Source organism: Poromitra crassiceps (assembly GCF_964638095.1).
Source record: "Poromitra crassiceps genome assembly, chromosome: 13".
In the NCBI taxonomy this organism is placed as follows: Eukaryota; Metazoa; Chordata; class Actinopteri; order Beryciformes; family Melamphaidae; genus Poromitra; species Poromitra crassiceps.
Window position 1 is genome coordinate 37,390,689 of NC_139644.1, and position 12,500 is coordinate 37,403,188.

At 49.4% G+C, this 12,500-nt stretch overlaps 1 protein-coding gene across 1 annotated transcript in view; it reads right to left on the minus strand.

The window, feature by feature from the left end:
• The window catches only part of llgl1 (LLGL scribble cell polarity complex component 1), a 95,929-nt gene that overhangs the window by 52,041 nt on the left and 31,388 nt on the right, over nt 1-12,500 (minus strand). Inside the window, exons 3-4 of the mRNA XM_083650188.1 lie at nt 470-551; nt 105-265 (exon numbers count right to left, since the gene is read on the minus strand). Coding sequence (XP_083506314.1) covers nt 105-265; nt 470-551 — 243 coding nt within the window. The remainder of the gene's footprint in view (nt 1-104; nt 266-469; nt 552-12,500) is intronic.

The following is a 12,500-nucleotide window of genomic DNA, read 5'->3' on the forward strand; positions in this document are numbered from 1 at the left end:
CTTGCAGATCTGCTGCGGCTTGAGAGAAAGATATAAACGGATAGAATAAACAAATGAAGGAATAGACAGATGGAGTGGAAGAGAGTGCGCAGGCCCTCATGTACCTGCAGCTCTCGATGCCAGGTCTCCCTGGGAGGCTGTAGCTGCCCACTTCCTGGAGACAGACCACGCCCTCTCTCTTAGCCCCGCCCACCTCTCTGGCCGGCCCGGCTGCCAGCTCCCACAGGTGGATCGTGTTGTCATCCAGCAGCGACAGCAGACGGCCCTGTCGCCGCAAAAAAACAATGATTTAGTGCTTTGCTCTAGAATCCGGACGTGCAGGAGTACAGGTAAGAGTACAGGTAGGAGTACAGGTAAGAGTACAGGTAGGAGTACAGGTAAGAGTACAGGTAAGAGTACAGGTAAGAGTACAGGTAAGAGTACAGGTAAGAGTACAGGTAAGAGTACAGGTAAGCGGCGAGCAGCTCACCTGTCCGGGCAGGAAGTGCATCTGTGTGACAGCGGTGGTGTCTCTGTGCAGGCCGGTGAACTCCACGCCCGGGGCGCCGTAACTGAGGAGGAGCCCGTCAAGGAACGCACAACACAACAGGGACGTGCTTTACACCATTTACAAGGCAATGTTAACATGGACTAAGTGAGCTTAGCTACTTCTATACCGGGAGTAGGGATGGGCACGTTTAATCGATGGATACACGATCGTTAAAAGAATTTGATCGATAATCGATTGTTAAGAATTTTGTCGATCAATTTTGTCGGTCACTCGCAACTCGTCATCAAATGCTTCTGCGCAGGGAAACCACTTCACCAACGTACGTATTTACTGACGCCCACGTCATTACCATAGTAACCCATGCAGATAGGCTGTTTAGGTCTGGACACACAGATCCGACTTGAGAATCAGATTTGTGGCAGTGCGGACACACTCCCAAATCAGATTTCAAGATAATGATGATTAATGACTTTATCAGCTAATCAGATTTGCCTGTAATGTGAACATGGCCTAAGAGAGGCTCACTCGTATGTAAGAGTGCACTAGTGTTGGCTCGTTAATCTCTGAAGAGGTTTGGCTCAGAGCCTACGGGCTTGGCTGCCTTTACGAGCGCTGCGTATCTTTTTTGTTTTGTTTTTTTGTTTAACAGTTAAACTTTAACTGCCTCGTTTAAGAGGATTGTTTTTGTGCTATATACGTTCTTCTTTGAATAAAGATGTAATTGATGAAAAACACGCTTTTAGTATTTTCTGCCATAAGCACATATATATATACGGAGGCTTTTTGCAGCACGTCAAAGACTTGTTGTCGTCATAGCATCTTACCAAACTGTGCCGTGTCGGTATGAAAAGGAGCGCTCACTATAAAGAATAGAGTTGAGGTACGTTTGTTGCTGTGCGGCTCCGGTACAACTGGTTCTCGCCCACGTTAGATGGGTAATACATGCGGTATGGACCAAAGACGCACCTGTTCTGTTTTAGTTGGATCGAGCATGCGTGTGACAAGAGGACATGGGTGTGGGTCTGTTCAGGCAGCTGCACGGTGCTGTACCACAGCTGCTGGACATAGAGGCCATCATACTAACCGTCAGGAATCTGATCACAGATTATCATTAAACCGCTCATCGTTTCATCCCTCGTTGCTGTCCAGTGTAGCATGGCACCTGCATAGAGACACTGCATGAAATAGGCCACGCCCATCACGGGGGAAAGCTCTCCGTTCACTTCCACACACCAGCGTCATTTCCCTTGAATTAAACATAGCTAAAAGCTGTTGTGTGGTGGGGCTGCGCAGACAACAAATGTAAAAAATCGCCAATCGAAGTTTTTTTGTACTCCTGAGCAAAACAAGGAAGCCATTGAGAATTGGCGAGAAGAAAAATGTGAATCTAGCCGTCAAGGAAGTAAGTTTGGTTGGAGTGTTCACCTTCCGTATATATGATCTTTGTGTGCAACACATGACCATGCAAGCGACATAGAAGAACGCCACGATTGGGGGGGGGGGTGTTTCCCCCCGTTTTGGGCGTGGTTTCTGAATGATGACGTGCTCGGCAGTTGTCTCTATTGCCAGGGTTAGGGGTTTGACTCCCACATGCGGGTGTCTGGGCAGGTCAGGGGCTCATAGCAGGGGGCCGATCACAGAAGCTTGTGAAGGAAACTGCGTGCACACAAAACCCACAAACACTCCCCGGCAGGCAGGAGAATATTTTAAGAATATTTTCTTCTTTCTTCAAAACGTATTCTTCCAAGGCAGAGAGAGACAGAGAACTAGAGTGAGAGGCAGTGCAGAGAGACAGAGAACTAGAGCGAGAGGCAGTGCTAGATCAGTGCTAGACTAGCGAGGTAGTTAAACTGCTAATTCTGTTGTAAAAGAGGGGAGACGCACTGCTTTAGTGTAATGGAGGAGAAATTAGAACACTATCGGCAAGCTCATAGTAATTACAAACACCAGATGACGCAGACACTCCAAACCACGGCTGTGTGTGTATGTGTGTGTGCGTTTGTGTGTGTGTGTGTGCGTGTGCGTTTGTGTGTGTGTAATAAACAGCACTCTTTACAGTATCCTCCGTTTGTCAGCCCAGTAAATGAAGCAGAGCTGATAAAAATACATGTACATGACGCCATGTAGGCCCATACACGACCACTAGGCTAAATGAGGCTAACCCGTGAGTTAGCACACGGCAGCTATACGCACAGTACACACATGCAGATTCTAGCAACATACTTTACTGCACAGCTTACATACGCCTGTAGGCATGTGGAGTGGAGTTTTTGTTGTTTGTTTGTGACGATGTGTACACAGCTACATTCTCATCCATCCATGTCGCTCATCCTTACCTGTTCTCTCAGTGACTACGTTTACATGCACACAATATTCCGCTTTTTGCCCATATTCGGAAAAAGACAATATTCCGACTAAATGAATAATCCACTAATATTCCCGTTTACATGCAGCCGTAGCTCGCCCTCCCACGTGGGGGGAGAGAGAGATGCAGGTAGAATCAGCTGAGTTTTGTTCTGTTCAGAACAAACAGAGGAGCCCTGACTATATTCTTACCAGCATCATCTGGTCCGTTTCAGGAGCTTGCTGCTGAAAAGTTTGCCGTTGCGATATCCAAGTTTTTCATATTAAACGTAGGCTACGTTGTTAGGCCAGAGTCAGTTATAAGAGTTACATCATCTTCCGTGTTTCTCATCTCCTCCCGATCAGAAATGTGGGCTTTTCTTTTGATGCGTTGCAAACTGCGGTAAAAACCCTGATTGAGACGCATATTCCGAATGCGCTGTATACATGATCAAAGAATTCTCCTAAAACCTGAATAATACTGGAATAACCCAGATGTCTTAATCGGAAAATGCTAAATTCGTTAAAAGGCCAAATTCGGAAAATGCAACTGGAATACGCCGTTTAAATTACCCTTATCAAATTCAGAATATTGTCATTTACCGAATAATAGTGGAATATTGTGTGCATGTAAACGTAGTCAGTCTTTCTGCGGTTTCTTTTCCTCCATTCATTCCCACTCAAAGCTATACTTCATAGGCACAGGAAAGGATGCACCATATCAGATTATTATTATTTTTTCAAAGTCAAAGTCAGGCAAAGTCATGATTTTTGGGGGCTTTCAGGTCTCATTGAAGAGGCGGATGGCAGTTGGGTAGAAGCTGCCCCTGTGATGGGAGGTTCTGGTACTGCAATTAGGAGACAAGAAGAAAATCCAGAGTGTTGGCAGGTATGATTGCTACCTGCTCCATCCCTCTCTCTTCCACCCTGCCTTCATCAAACCCTTTTCCTCCTGGGAGGTCCAGAGGAGCCTTCATACAGACAGTTCTCCATCATCTCCTGATCAAACCCTTTCCTCCTGGGAGGTCCAGAGGAGCCTTCATACAGACATTCCTCCATCATCTCCTTCCTCCACTCTTAAGTCCCATTGTCTAGTTCACTTCTCTCTCTCTCTCTCTCTCTCTCATAGCCTTTCCTTCTGCCCACCCTGCTGTCACTCCCAGGAGGCTCAGCTGAGCAATATACCGGCACTCCTCCCTCCTCTGTCTCTCTCTACCTCCAGTCTTCATTCCTCCTCTCTCTCTCTCTACCTCCAGTCTTCATTCCTCCTCTCTCTCTCTCTCTCTACCTCCAGTCTTCATTCCTCCTCTCTCTCTCTCTCTACCTCCAGTCTTCATTCCTCCTCTCTCTCTCTACCTCCAGTCTTCATTCCTCCTCTCTCTCTACCTCCAGTCTTCATTCCTCCTCTCTCTCTCTCTCTCTACCTCCAGTCTTCATTCCTCCTCTCTCTCTCTCTACCTCCAGTCTTCATTCCTCCTCTCTCTCTACCTCCAGTCTTCATTCCTCCTCTCTCTCCCTCTACCTCCAGTCTTCATTCCTCCTCTCTCTCTCTCTACCTCCAGTCTTCATTCCTCCTCTCTCTCTCTACCTCCAGTCTTCATTCCTCTTCTCATTCCTCCTCTCTCTCTACCTCCAGTCTTCATTCCTCCTCTCTCTCTACCTCCAGTCTTCATTCCTCCTCTCTCTCTCTCTACCTCCAGTCTTCATTCCTCCTCTCTCTCTACCTCCAGTCTTCATTCCTCCTCTCTCTCTCTACCTCCAGTCTTCATTCCTCCTCTCTCTCTCTACCTCCAGTCTTCATTCCTCCTCTCTCTCTACCTCCAGTCTTCATTCCTCTTCTCATTCCTCCTCTCTCTCTCTACCTCCAGTCTTCATTCCTCCTCTCTCTCTACCTCCAGTCTTCATTCCTCCTCTCTCTCTCTACCTCGTCTTCATTCCTCCTCTCTCTCTCTCTACCTCCAGTCTTCATTCCTCCTCTCTCTCTCTCTACCTCCAGTCTTCATTCCTCCTCTCTCTCTCTCTCTCTCTACCTCCAGTCTTCATTCCTCCTCTCTCTCTACCTCCAGTCTTCATTCCTCTTCTCATTCCTCCTCTTTAGTGTTCCATCCCTCCCTGTGCAGAGTCCCTGAGGCCCAGCGGAGCAGTCTACTAGCATTCCTCTGTGTTGTCACTTCCTGTCCGCACGTTTTATTCACTGCAATAACACATGCCTCAAGACGTGGGAGGAGGTGGAGGTGTGTGTGTGTGTGTGTGTGTGTGTGTGTGTGTGTGTGTGTCTGTGTGTGTGTGTGTGTGTGTGTGTGTGTGTGTGTGTGTGTGTGTGTGTGTGTGTGTGTGGGCACATTTACTCACAGGCGCAAAAAGCACCTTAAGTGGGACGACAGAGCAAAAACAAAGGAGTGAAGAAAATGCGAGAAGGTGAAGAATGAGGCCGAGAGAGAGACACAGAGGAGCAGTTTTGGATCCTTGTAAGGGAGTAGTAACGAGAGAGGAAAAAGTGTTCGGAGGAGAGGAGACGTGCAAAGTAAGACGAGGCGTGGGGAGAAACAGCTCTACAGCTGCTGGAAAGATGAGAGAAAAAGAAAGTGAAGAAAGCTGCAGCCGCTGTGCTGGAAGAGCAGAGTAAGAAAGCTGAGAAGGAGAGAACGTGCGAGAGGCATCGAGGGAAAATCTGACTTCTACAGCTGTGCTACAAAGATGCAAGAGGGACTGAGAACCAGATGGATGGTGTGTGTGTGTGTGTGTGTGTGTGTGTGTGTGTGTGTGTGTGTGTGTGTGTGTCCGCCTTGTCCTGAATACTCCACAGCTCATTCATCATTTAAAAAGAGGGGGGCTGCGTTTCAATTGTCAAAAAACATGTCCCACCTCCTATTCCTTCCTAAGCACTTCTCCTCGACCTGGATGGAAAACGCCATGAGGTCAAGGAAAGACGTGAAGGAGAATTCATAAGGGCTTACCATTATTGTTGGAGAATGTTTGATTGGTGTGCCATGGGCTTAGGAAGAGACAACCGTGGTGCTAAAGCCCATGACACACCAACCGCGGGGCTAAAGACCATGACACACCAACCGCGGTGCTAAAGCCCTTGGTACAACAACCGCGGTGCTAAAGCCCATGGCACACCAACCGTGGTGCTAAAGACCATGGCACACCAACCGTGGTGCTAAAGACCATGGCACACCAACTGCGGTGCTAAAGCCCATGGTACACCAACCGCGGTGCTAAAGCCCATGGCACACCAACTGCGGTGCTAAAGCCCATGGTACACCAACCGCGGTGCTAAAGCCCATGGCACACCAACCGTGGTGCTAAAGACCATGGCACACCAACCGCGGTGCTAAAGCCCATGGTACACCAACCGCGGTGCTAAAGCCCTTGGTACACCAACCGCGGTGCTAAAGCCCATGGTACACCAACCGCGGTGCTAAAGCCAATGGTACACCAACCACGGTGCTAAAGCCCATGGTACACCAACCGCGGTGCTAAAGACCATGTCACACCAACCGCGGTGCTAAAGCCCATGTCACACCAACCGCGGTGCTAAAGCCAATGGTACACCAACCGTGGTGCTAAAGACCATGTCACACCAACCGCGGTGCTAAAGCCCATGCCACACCAACCGCGGTGCTAAAGCCAATGGTACACCAACCGCGGTGCTAAAGCCCTTGGTACACCAACCGTGGTGCTAAAGCCCATGGTACACCAACCGCGGTGCTAAAGCCCTTGGTACACCAACCGCGGTGCTAAAGCCCATGGTACACCAACCGCGGTGCTAAAGCCCATGGTACACCAACTGCGGTGCTAAAGCCAATGGTACACCAACCGTCGTGCTAAAGCCCATGGCACACCAACCGCGGTGCTAAAGCCCATGGCACACCAACCGTGGTGCTAAAGACCATGGCACACCAACCGCGGTGCTAAAGCCCATGGTACACCAACCGCGGTGCTAAAGCCCTTGGTACACCAACCGCGGTGCTAAAGCCCATGGTACACCAACCGCGGTGCTAAAGCCAATGGTACACCAACCACGGTGCTAAAGCCCATGGTACACCAACCGCGGTGCTAAAGACCATGTCACACCAACCGCGGTGCTAAAGCCCATGTCACACCAACCGCGGTGCTAAAGCCAATGGTACACCAACCGTGGTGCTAAAGACCATGTCACACCAACCGCGGTGCTAAAGCCCATGCCACACCAACCGCGGTGCTAAAGCCAATGGTACACCAACCGCGGTGCTAAAGCCCTTGGTACACCAACCGTGGTGCTAAAGCCCATGGTACACCAACCGCGGTGCTAAAGCCCTTGGTACACCAACCGCGGTGCTAAAGCCCATGGTACACCAACCGCGGTGCTAAAGCCCATGGTACACCAACTGCGGTGCTAAAGCCAATGGTACACCAACCGTCGTGCTAAAGCCCATGGCACACCAACCACGGTGCTAAAGACAATGGCACACCAACCGCGGTGCTAAAGACCATGGCACATGGAAGCACTTCCACTAGGCTGGAAGTCTGCACGTAGATGGGGCCGTCTACCTTCTCACATCACGTACAGTAACGATTTCCCATTTCAAGACTTGCCAAGATTACAAGACCTCTAATGAGCATCTCAGATATTTTAAGGACCTGCGGACATCCTGGAACGTTTCTAAAGCAGAAATGTGAACCTTCACACTTGGCTGGTCCGTACCGACTGAGCGTACTGCCTCTCACAGGGAACAGACCACAGCCATGTCCCATTCCACACCACCACAGACACATGGATCTGGCCGGCAGCAGAGATCTAAGCAAAGACTGTTGCCTGTGCCTAAAGCAGGACGGATCAAGAGGCAGGACAAACTCAAGCCAGGTGTCTTCTGTCCAAAAACATGAGTCCCTCTAAGAAGGGGGGGGGGGGGGGGGGGTGGGTGCACCCTCTACTAGATCACCAATGCGCACACACACACACACACACACACACACACACACACACACACACACCGAAGACAGCTGGTGGAGGGATTCCCTAGTGGTGATGTCATCACTTCCTCACTGGCTGGGGACAGCTGTAGATGGAGTCCCTCTTTCTATAGCCCTGTGTGTGTGTGTGTGTGTGTGTGTGTGTGTGTGTGTGTGTGTCTGTGTGTGTGTGTCTGCGCGTGTGTGTGTGTGTGTGTGTGCGTGTGTGTGTGTGTCTGCCTGAATGTCCTCTTGAGTTAAGCACTAAACTCAGTTCCACCGGGGGAGCTGCTCAGTAGACAGCAATGTAAGACTTCAGTGGGCAGCTCCCTGATTTGAGTGTGTCATGCTCCTCCTGTAGCTGCTCTCCAAGGCTGTTACATTCTCTCTCACACACACACACACACACACACACACAAAAACACACACACACACACACACACACACACACACACACACACACACACGACCTCCACTAAACTATCGCCATGCAATCATAAAAGATAAATTCACCTAAAAAAAATGCAACTTCAGTCATTATCTAGTCAGCTCCATGCCGATGGAAGGGCAGGTGACGTCTTTTAGTCCACAAAACATGTGAGGAATTTCACAGCAGAACACACTGTTGCAGAATTCCCCTAAACAACGAAGTGAATGCTGACTGTTTCTAAACTGCTTACCTGGTGTAATCCAAGTCTCCACAAGCCCTCAGATGCCAAGTTGGCTTGAAAAGACGTCATTTACACCCCCCCGTTTGTAGCTGAAATCTTCACTGTAAAGGTCCTTACACATCAAGAGCGATGCGAATATACGGCACGAAATTGCGATGCGAGTTTTGACCCACCTGTCAATCACAGCCACAGATGTGTACACGTCTGAAGCGAATTTCTGAAAAATCGACCGTGGTTCGAAAAAATAAACGCCGCAATGACGCTCAGCGAGTCCTGTTTACTAGCATTAATTTAGGACTGGGCCCCGCCCCCGAGTCCTGTTTACTAGCATTAATTTAGGACTGGGCCCCGCCCCCGAGTCCCGTTTACTAGCATTAATTTAGGACTGGGCCCCGCCCCCGAGTCCTGTTTACTAGCATTAATTTAGGACTGGGCCCCGCCCCCGAGTCCTGTTTACTAGCATTAATTTAGGACTGGGCCCCGCCCCCGAGTCCTGTTTACTAGCATTAATTTAGGACTGGGCCCCGCCCCCGAGTCCTGTTTACTAGCATTAATTTAGGACTGGGCCCCGCCCCCGAGTCCTGTTTACTAGCATTAATTTAGGACTGGGCCCCGCCCCCGAGTCCTCTTTACTAGCATTAATTTAGGACTGGGCCCCGCCCCCGAGTCCTGTTTACTAGCATTAATTTAGGACTGGGCCCCGCCCCCGAGTCCTGTTTACTAGCATTAATTTAGGACTGGGCCCCGTCCCCGAGTCCTGTTTACTAGCATTAATTTAGGACTGGGCCCCGCCCCCGAGTCCTCTTTACTAGCATTAATTTAGGACTGGGCCCCGCCCCCGAGTCCTGTTTACTAGCATTAATTTAGGACTGGGCCCCGCCCCCGAGTCCTCTTTACTAGCATTAATTTAGGACTGGGCCCCGCCCCCGAGTCCTGTTTACTAGCATTAATTTAGGACTGGGCCCCGCCCCGAGTCCTATTTACTAGCATTAATTTAGGACTAGGCCCCGCCCCGAGTCCTGTTTACTAGCATTAATTTAGGACTGGGCCCCGCCCCGAGTCCTGTTTACTAGCATTAATTTAGGACTGGGCCCCGCCCCGAGTCCTGTTTACTAGCATTAATTTAGGACTGGGCCCCGCCCCGAGTCCTGTTTACTAGCATTAATTTAGGACTGGGCCCCACCCCCGAGTCCTGTTTACTAGCATTAATTTAGGACTGGGCCCCGCCCCCAGTCCTGTTTACTAGCATTAATTTAGGACTGGGCCCCGCCCCCGAGTCCTCTTTACTAGCATTAATTTAGGACTGGGCCCCGCCCCGAGTCCTGTTTACTAGCATTAATTTAGGACTGGGCCCCGCCCCGAGTCCTGTTTACTAGCATTAATTTAGGACTGGGCCCCACCCCCGAGTCCTGTTTACTAGCATTAATTTAGGACTGGGCCCCGCCCCGAGTCCTGTTTACTAGCATTAATTTAGGACTGGGCCCCGCCCCCGAGTCCTCTTTACTAGCATTAATTTAGGACTGGGCCCCGCCCCCGAGTCCTGTTTACTAGCATTAATTTAGGACTGGGCCCCGCCCCCGAGTCCTGTTTACTAGCATTAATTTAGGACTGGGCCCCGCCCCCGAGTCCTCTTTACTAGCATTAATTTAGGACTGGGCCCCGCCCCCGAGTCCTATTTACTAGCATTAATTTAGGACTAGGCCCCGCCCCGAGTCCTGTTTACTAGCATTAATTTAGGACTGGGCCCCGCCCCGAGTCCTGTTTACTAGCATTAATTTAGGACTGGGCCCCGCCCCGAGTCCTGTTTACTAGCATTAATTTAGGACTGGGCCCCGCCCCGAGTCCTGTTTACTAGCATTAATTTAGGACTAGGCCCCGCCCCGAGTCCTGTTTACTAGCATTAATTTAGGACTGGGCCCCGCCCCGAGTCCTGTTTACTAGCATTAATTTAGGACTGGGCCCCACCCCCGAGTCCTGTTTACTAGCATTAATTTAGGACTGGGCCCCGCCCCGAGTCCTGTTTACTAGCATTAATTTAGGACTGGGCCCCGCCCCGAGTCCTGTTTACTAGCATTAATTTAGGACTGGGCCCCGCCCCCGAGTCCTCTTTACTAGCATTAATTTAGGACTGGGCCCCGCCCCCGAGTCCTGTTTACTAGCATTAATTTAGGACTGGGCCCCGCCCCCGAGTCCTGTTTACTAGCATTAATTTAGGACTGGGCCCCGCCCCCGAGTCCTGTTTACTAGCATTAATTTAGGACTGGGCCCCGCCCCCGAGTCCTGTTTACTAGCATTAATTTAGGACTAGGCCCCGCCCCTGAGTCCTGTTTACTAGCATTAATTTAGGACTGGGTTTTTATTCACATGATCTTTTATACAATGAAGACAGGGGCAAACACTTCATGCAAATGAGCAACGACAGGCAGAGGAGGAGAGGAGGCAAAACCCAATTTGGAGCGACATGAAAGCAACAGGAGAGAGAACAGCCTTCATCATTTAGTCCCGTCAGTCATGGAGACAATGAGTCAAAGCAGTAAATACCTCCTGAACACAGTGTGCAAATAAAGAAGACAACGAGTAAATACCTCCTGAACACAGTGTGCAAATAAAGAAGACAACATCAATAAAAAGGATGAAAGGAAGACCAGAAACTCAATCGGCCTCAGAAGAGCAGTGAGAGAGACCCATAGAGACCAGTGAGAGAGAGAGACCCATAGAGACCAGTGAGAGAGACCCATAGAGACCAGTGAGAGAGAGAGACCCATAGAGACCAGTGAGAGAGACCCATAGAGACCAGTGAGAGAGAGACCCATAGAGACCAGTGAGAGAGAGAGACCCATAGAGACCAGTGAGAGAGACCCATAGAGACCAGTGAGAGAGAGAGACCCATAGAGACCAGTGAGAGAGACCCATAGAGACCAGTGAGAGAGACCCATAGAGACCAGTGAGAGAGACCCATAGAGACCAGTGAGAGAGAGAGACCCATAGAGACCAGTGAGAGAGACCCATAGAGACCAATGAGAGAGAGAGACCCATAGAGACCAGTGAGAGAGACCCATAGAGACCAATGAGAGAGAGAGACCCATAGAGACCAGTGAGAGAGACCCATAGAGACCAGTGAGAGAGACCCATAGAGACCAGTGAGAGAGACCCATAGAGACCAGTGAGAGACCCATAGAGACCAGTGAGAGAGACCCATAGAGACCCATAGAGACCAGTGAGAGAGACCCATAGAGACCCATAGAGGCGTGCTTATATTGGCTGAGTGCAGCTTTTCCCGACCTGCGGGCCGTGAAGGTAGAGGGCCGTCAAATCATTTGCAAAACATGACCATCTTCATGATTTTTTAAAAATGATTATTTCTCCATTGTTGAAGGATACCATTATTTCATTTGTAATCATTGATTTGTTAATTAGCCTATTGCAGACAGACAGACACTCAGTTTTAGTTTCTTTAGTTTCAATTCCTTATTGTTGAAATAAAAAGTGCTCTGAGAACACATTATTTGGCCTCTATTTCACTCTGACCAAAACGTAAAAAAAAAAAAAAAGCGGATTTAAAGAAAATATGTTTTCAACGTTTTTTTTGTAGTTCGTCCGAGTGAAATGTTCTATGGTCTCTCTCGATTCTGAATATATCTGAACCGTTTGGTTTGAACAAGTAAAACTATTTTTATAAGCATTTTACGAAATCTGTATGGGAAAATAAATGGCGGATGAAAATCTCTGGTACACTGCTGATGCAGGAAGTAGGCGGTCACTTTGCCTCTCTATAGTTTAGAAACAATATGGCTACTTTTAAGGCCAGAGGAATGGGAGACAGGAGACGCGGATTAGCCCAATCCCCTGGCTCTAATCCAACACGGAGACTTCAATCTTAGCGCCACCTGTTGAATGACAGTGGTATTACGCACAGGAAACCTGCGCTGCATGTTCAAGTGTGTAACGTGCAAACATTCACTGCTCACCACAGAACCCTGGTAACACACAATGGGGGTCTACAGTAACTCAATCACTGAATCACTGTCTCCTCCTAGTGCACACACACACACACACAC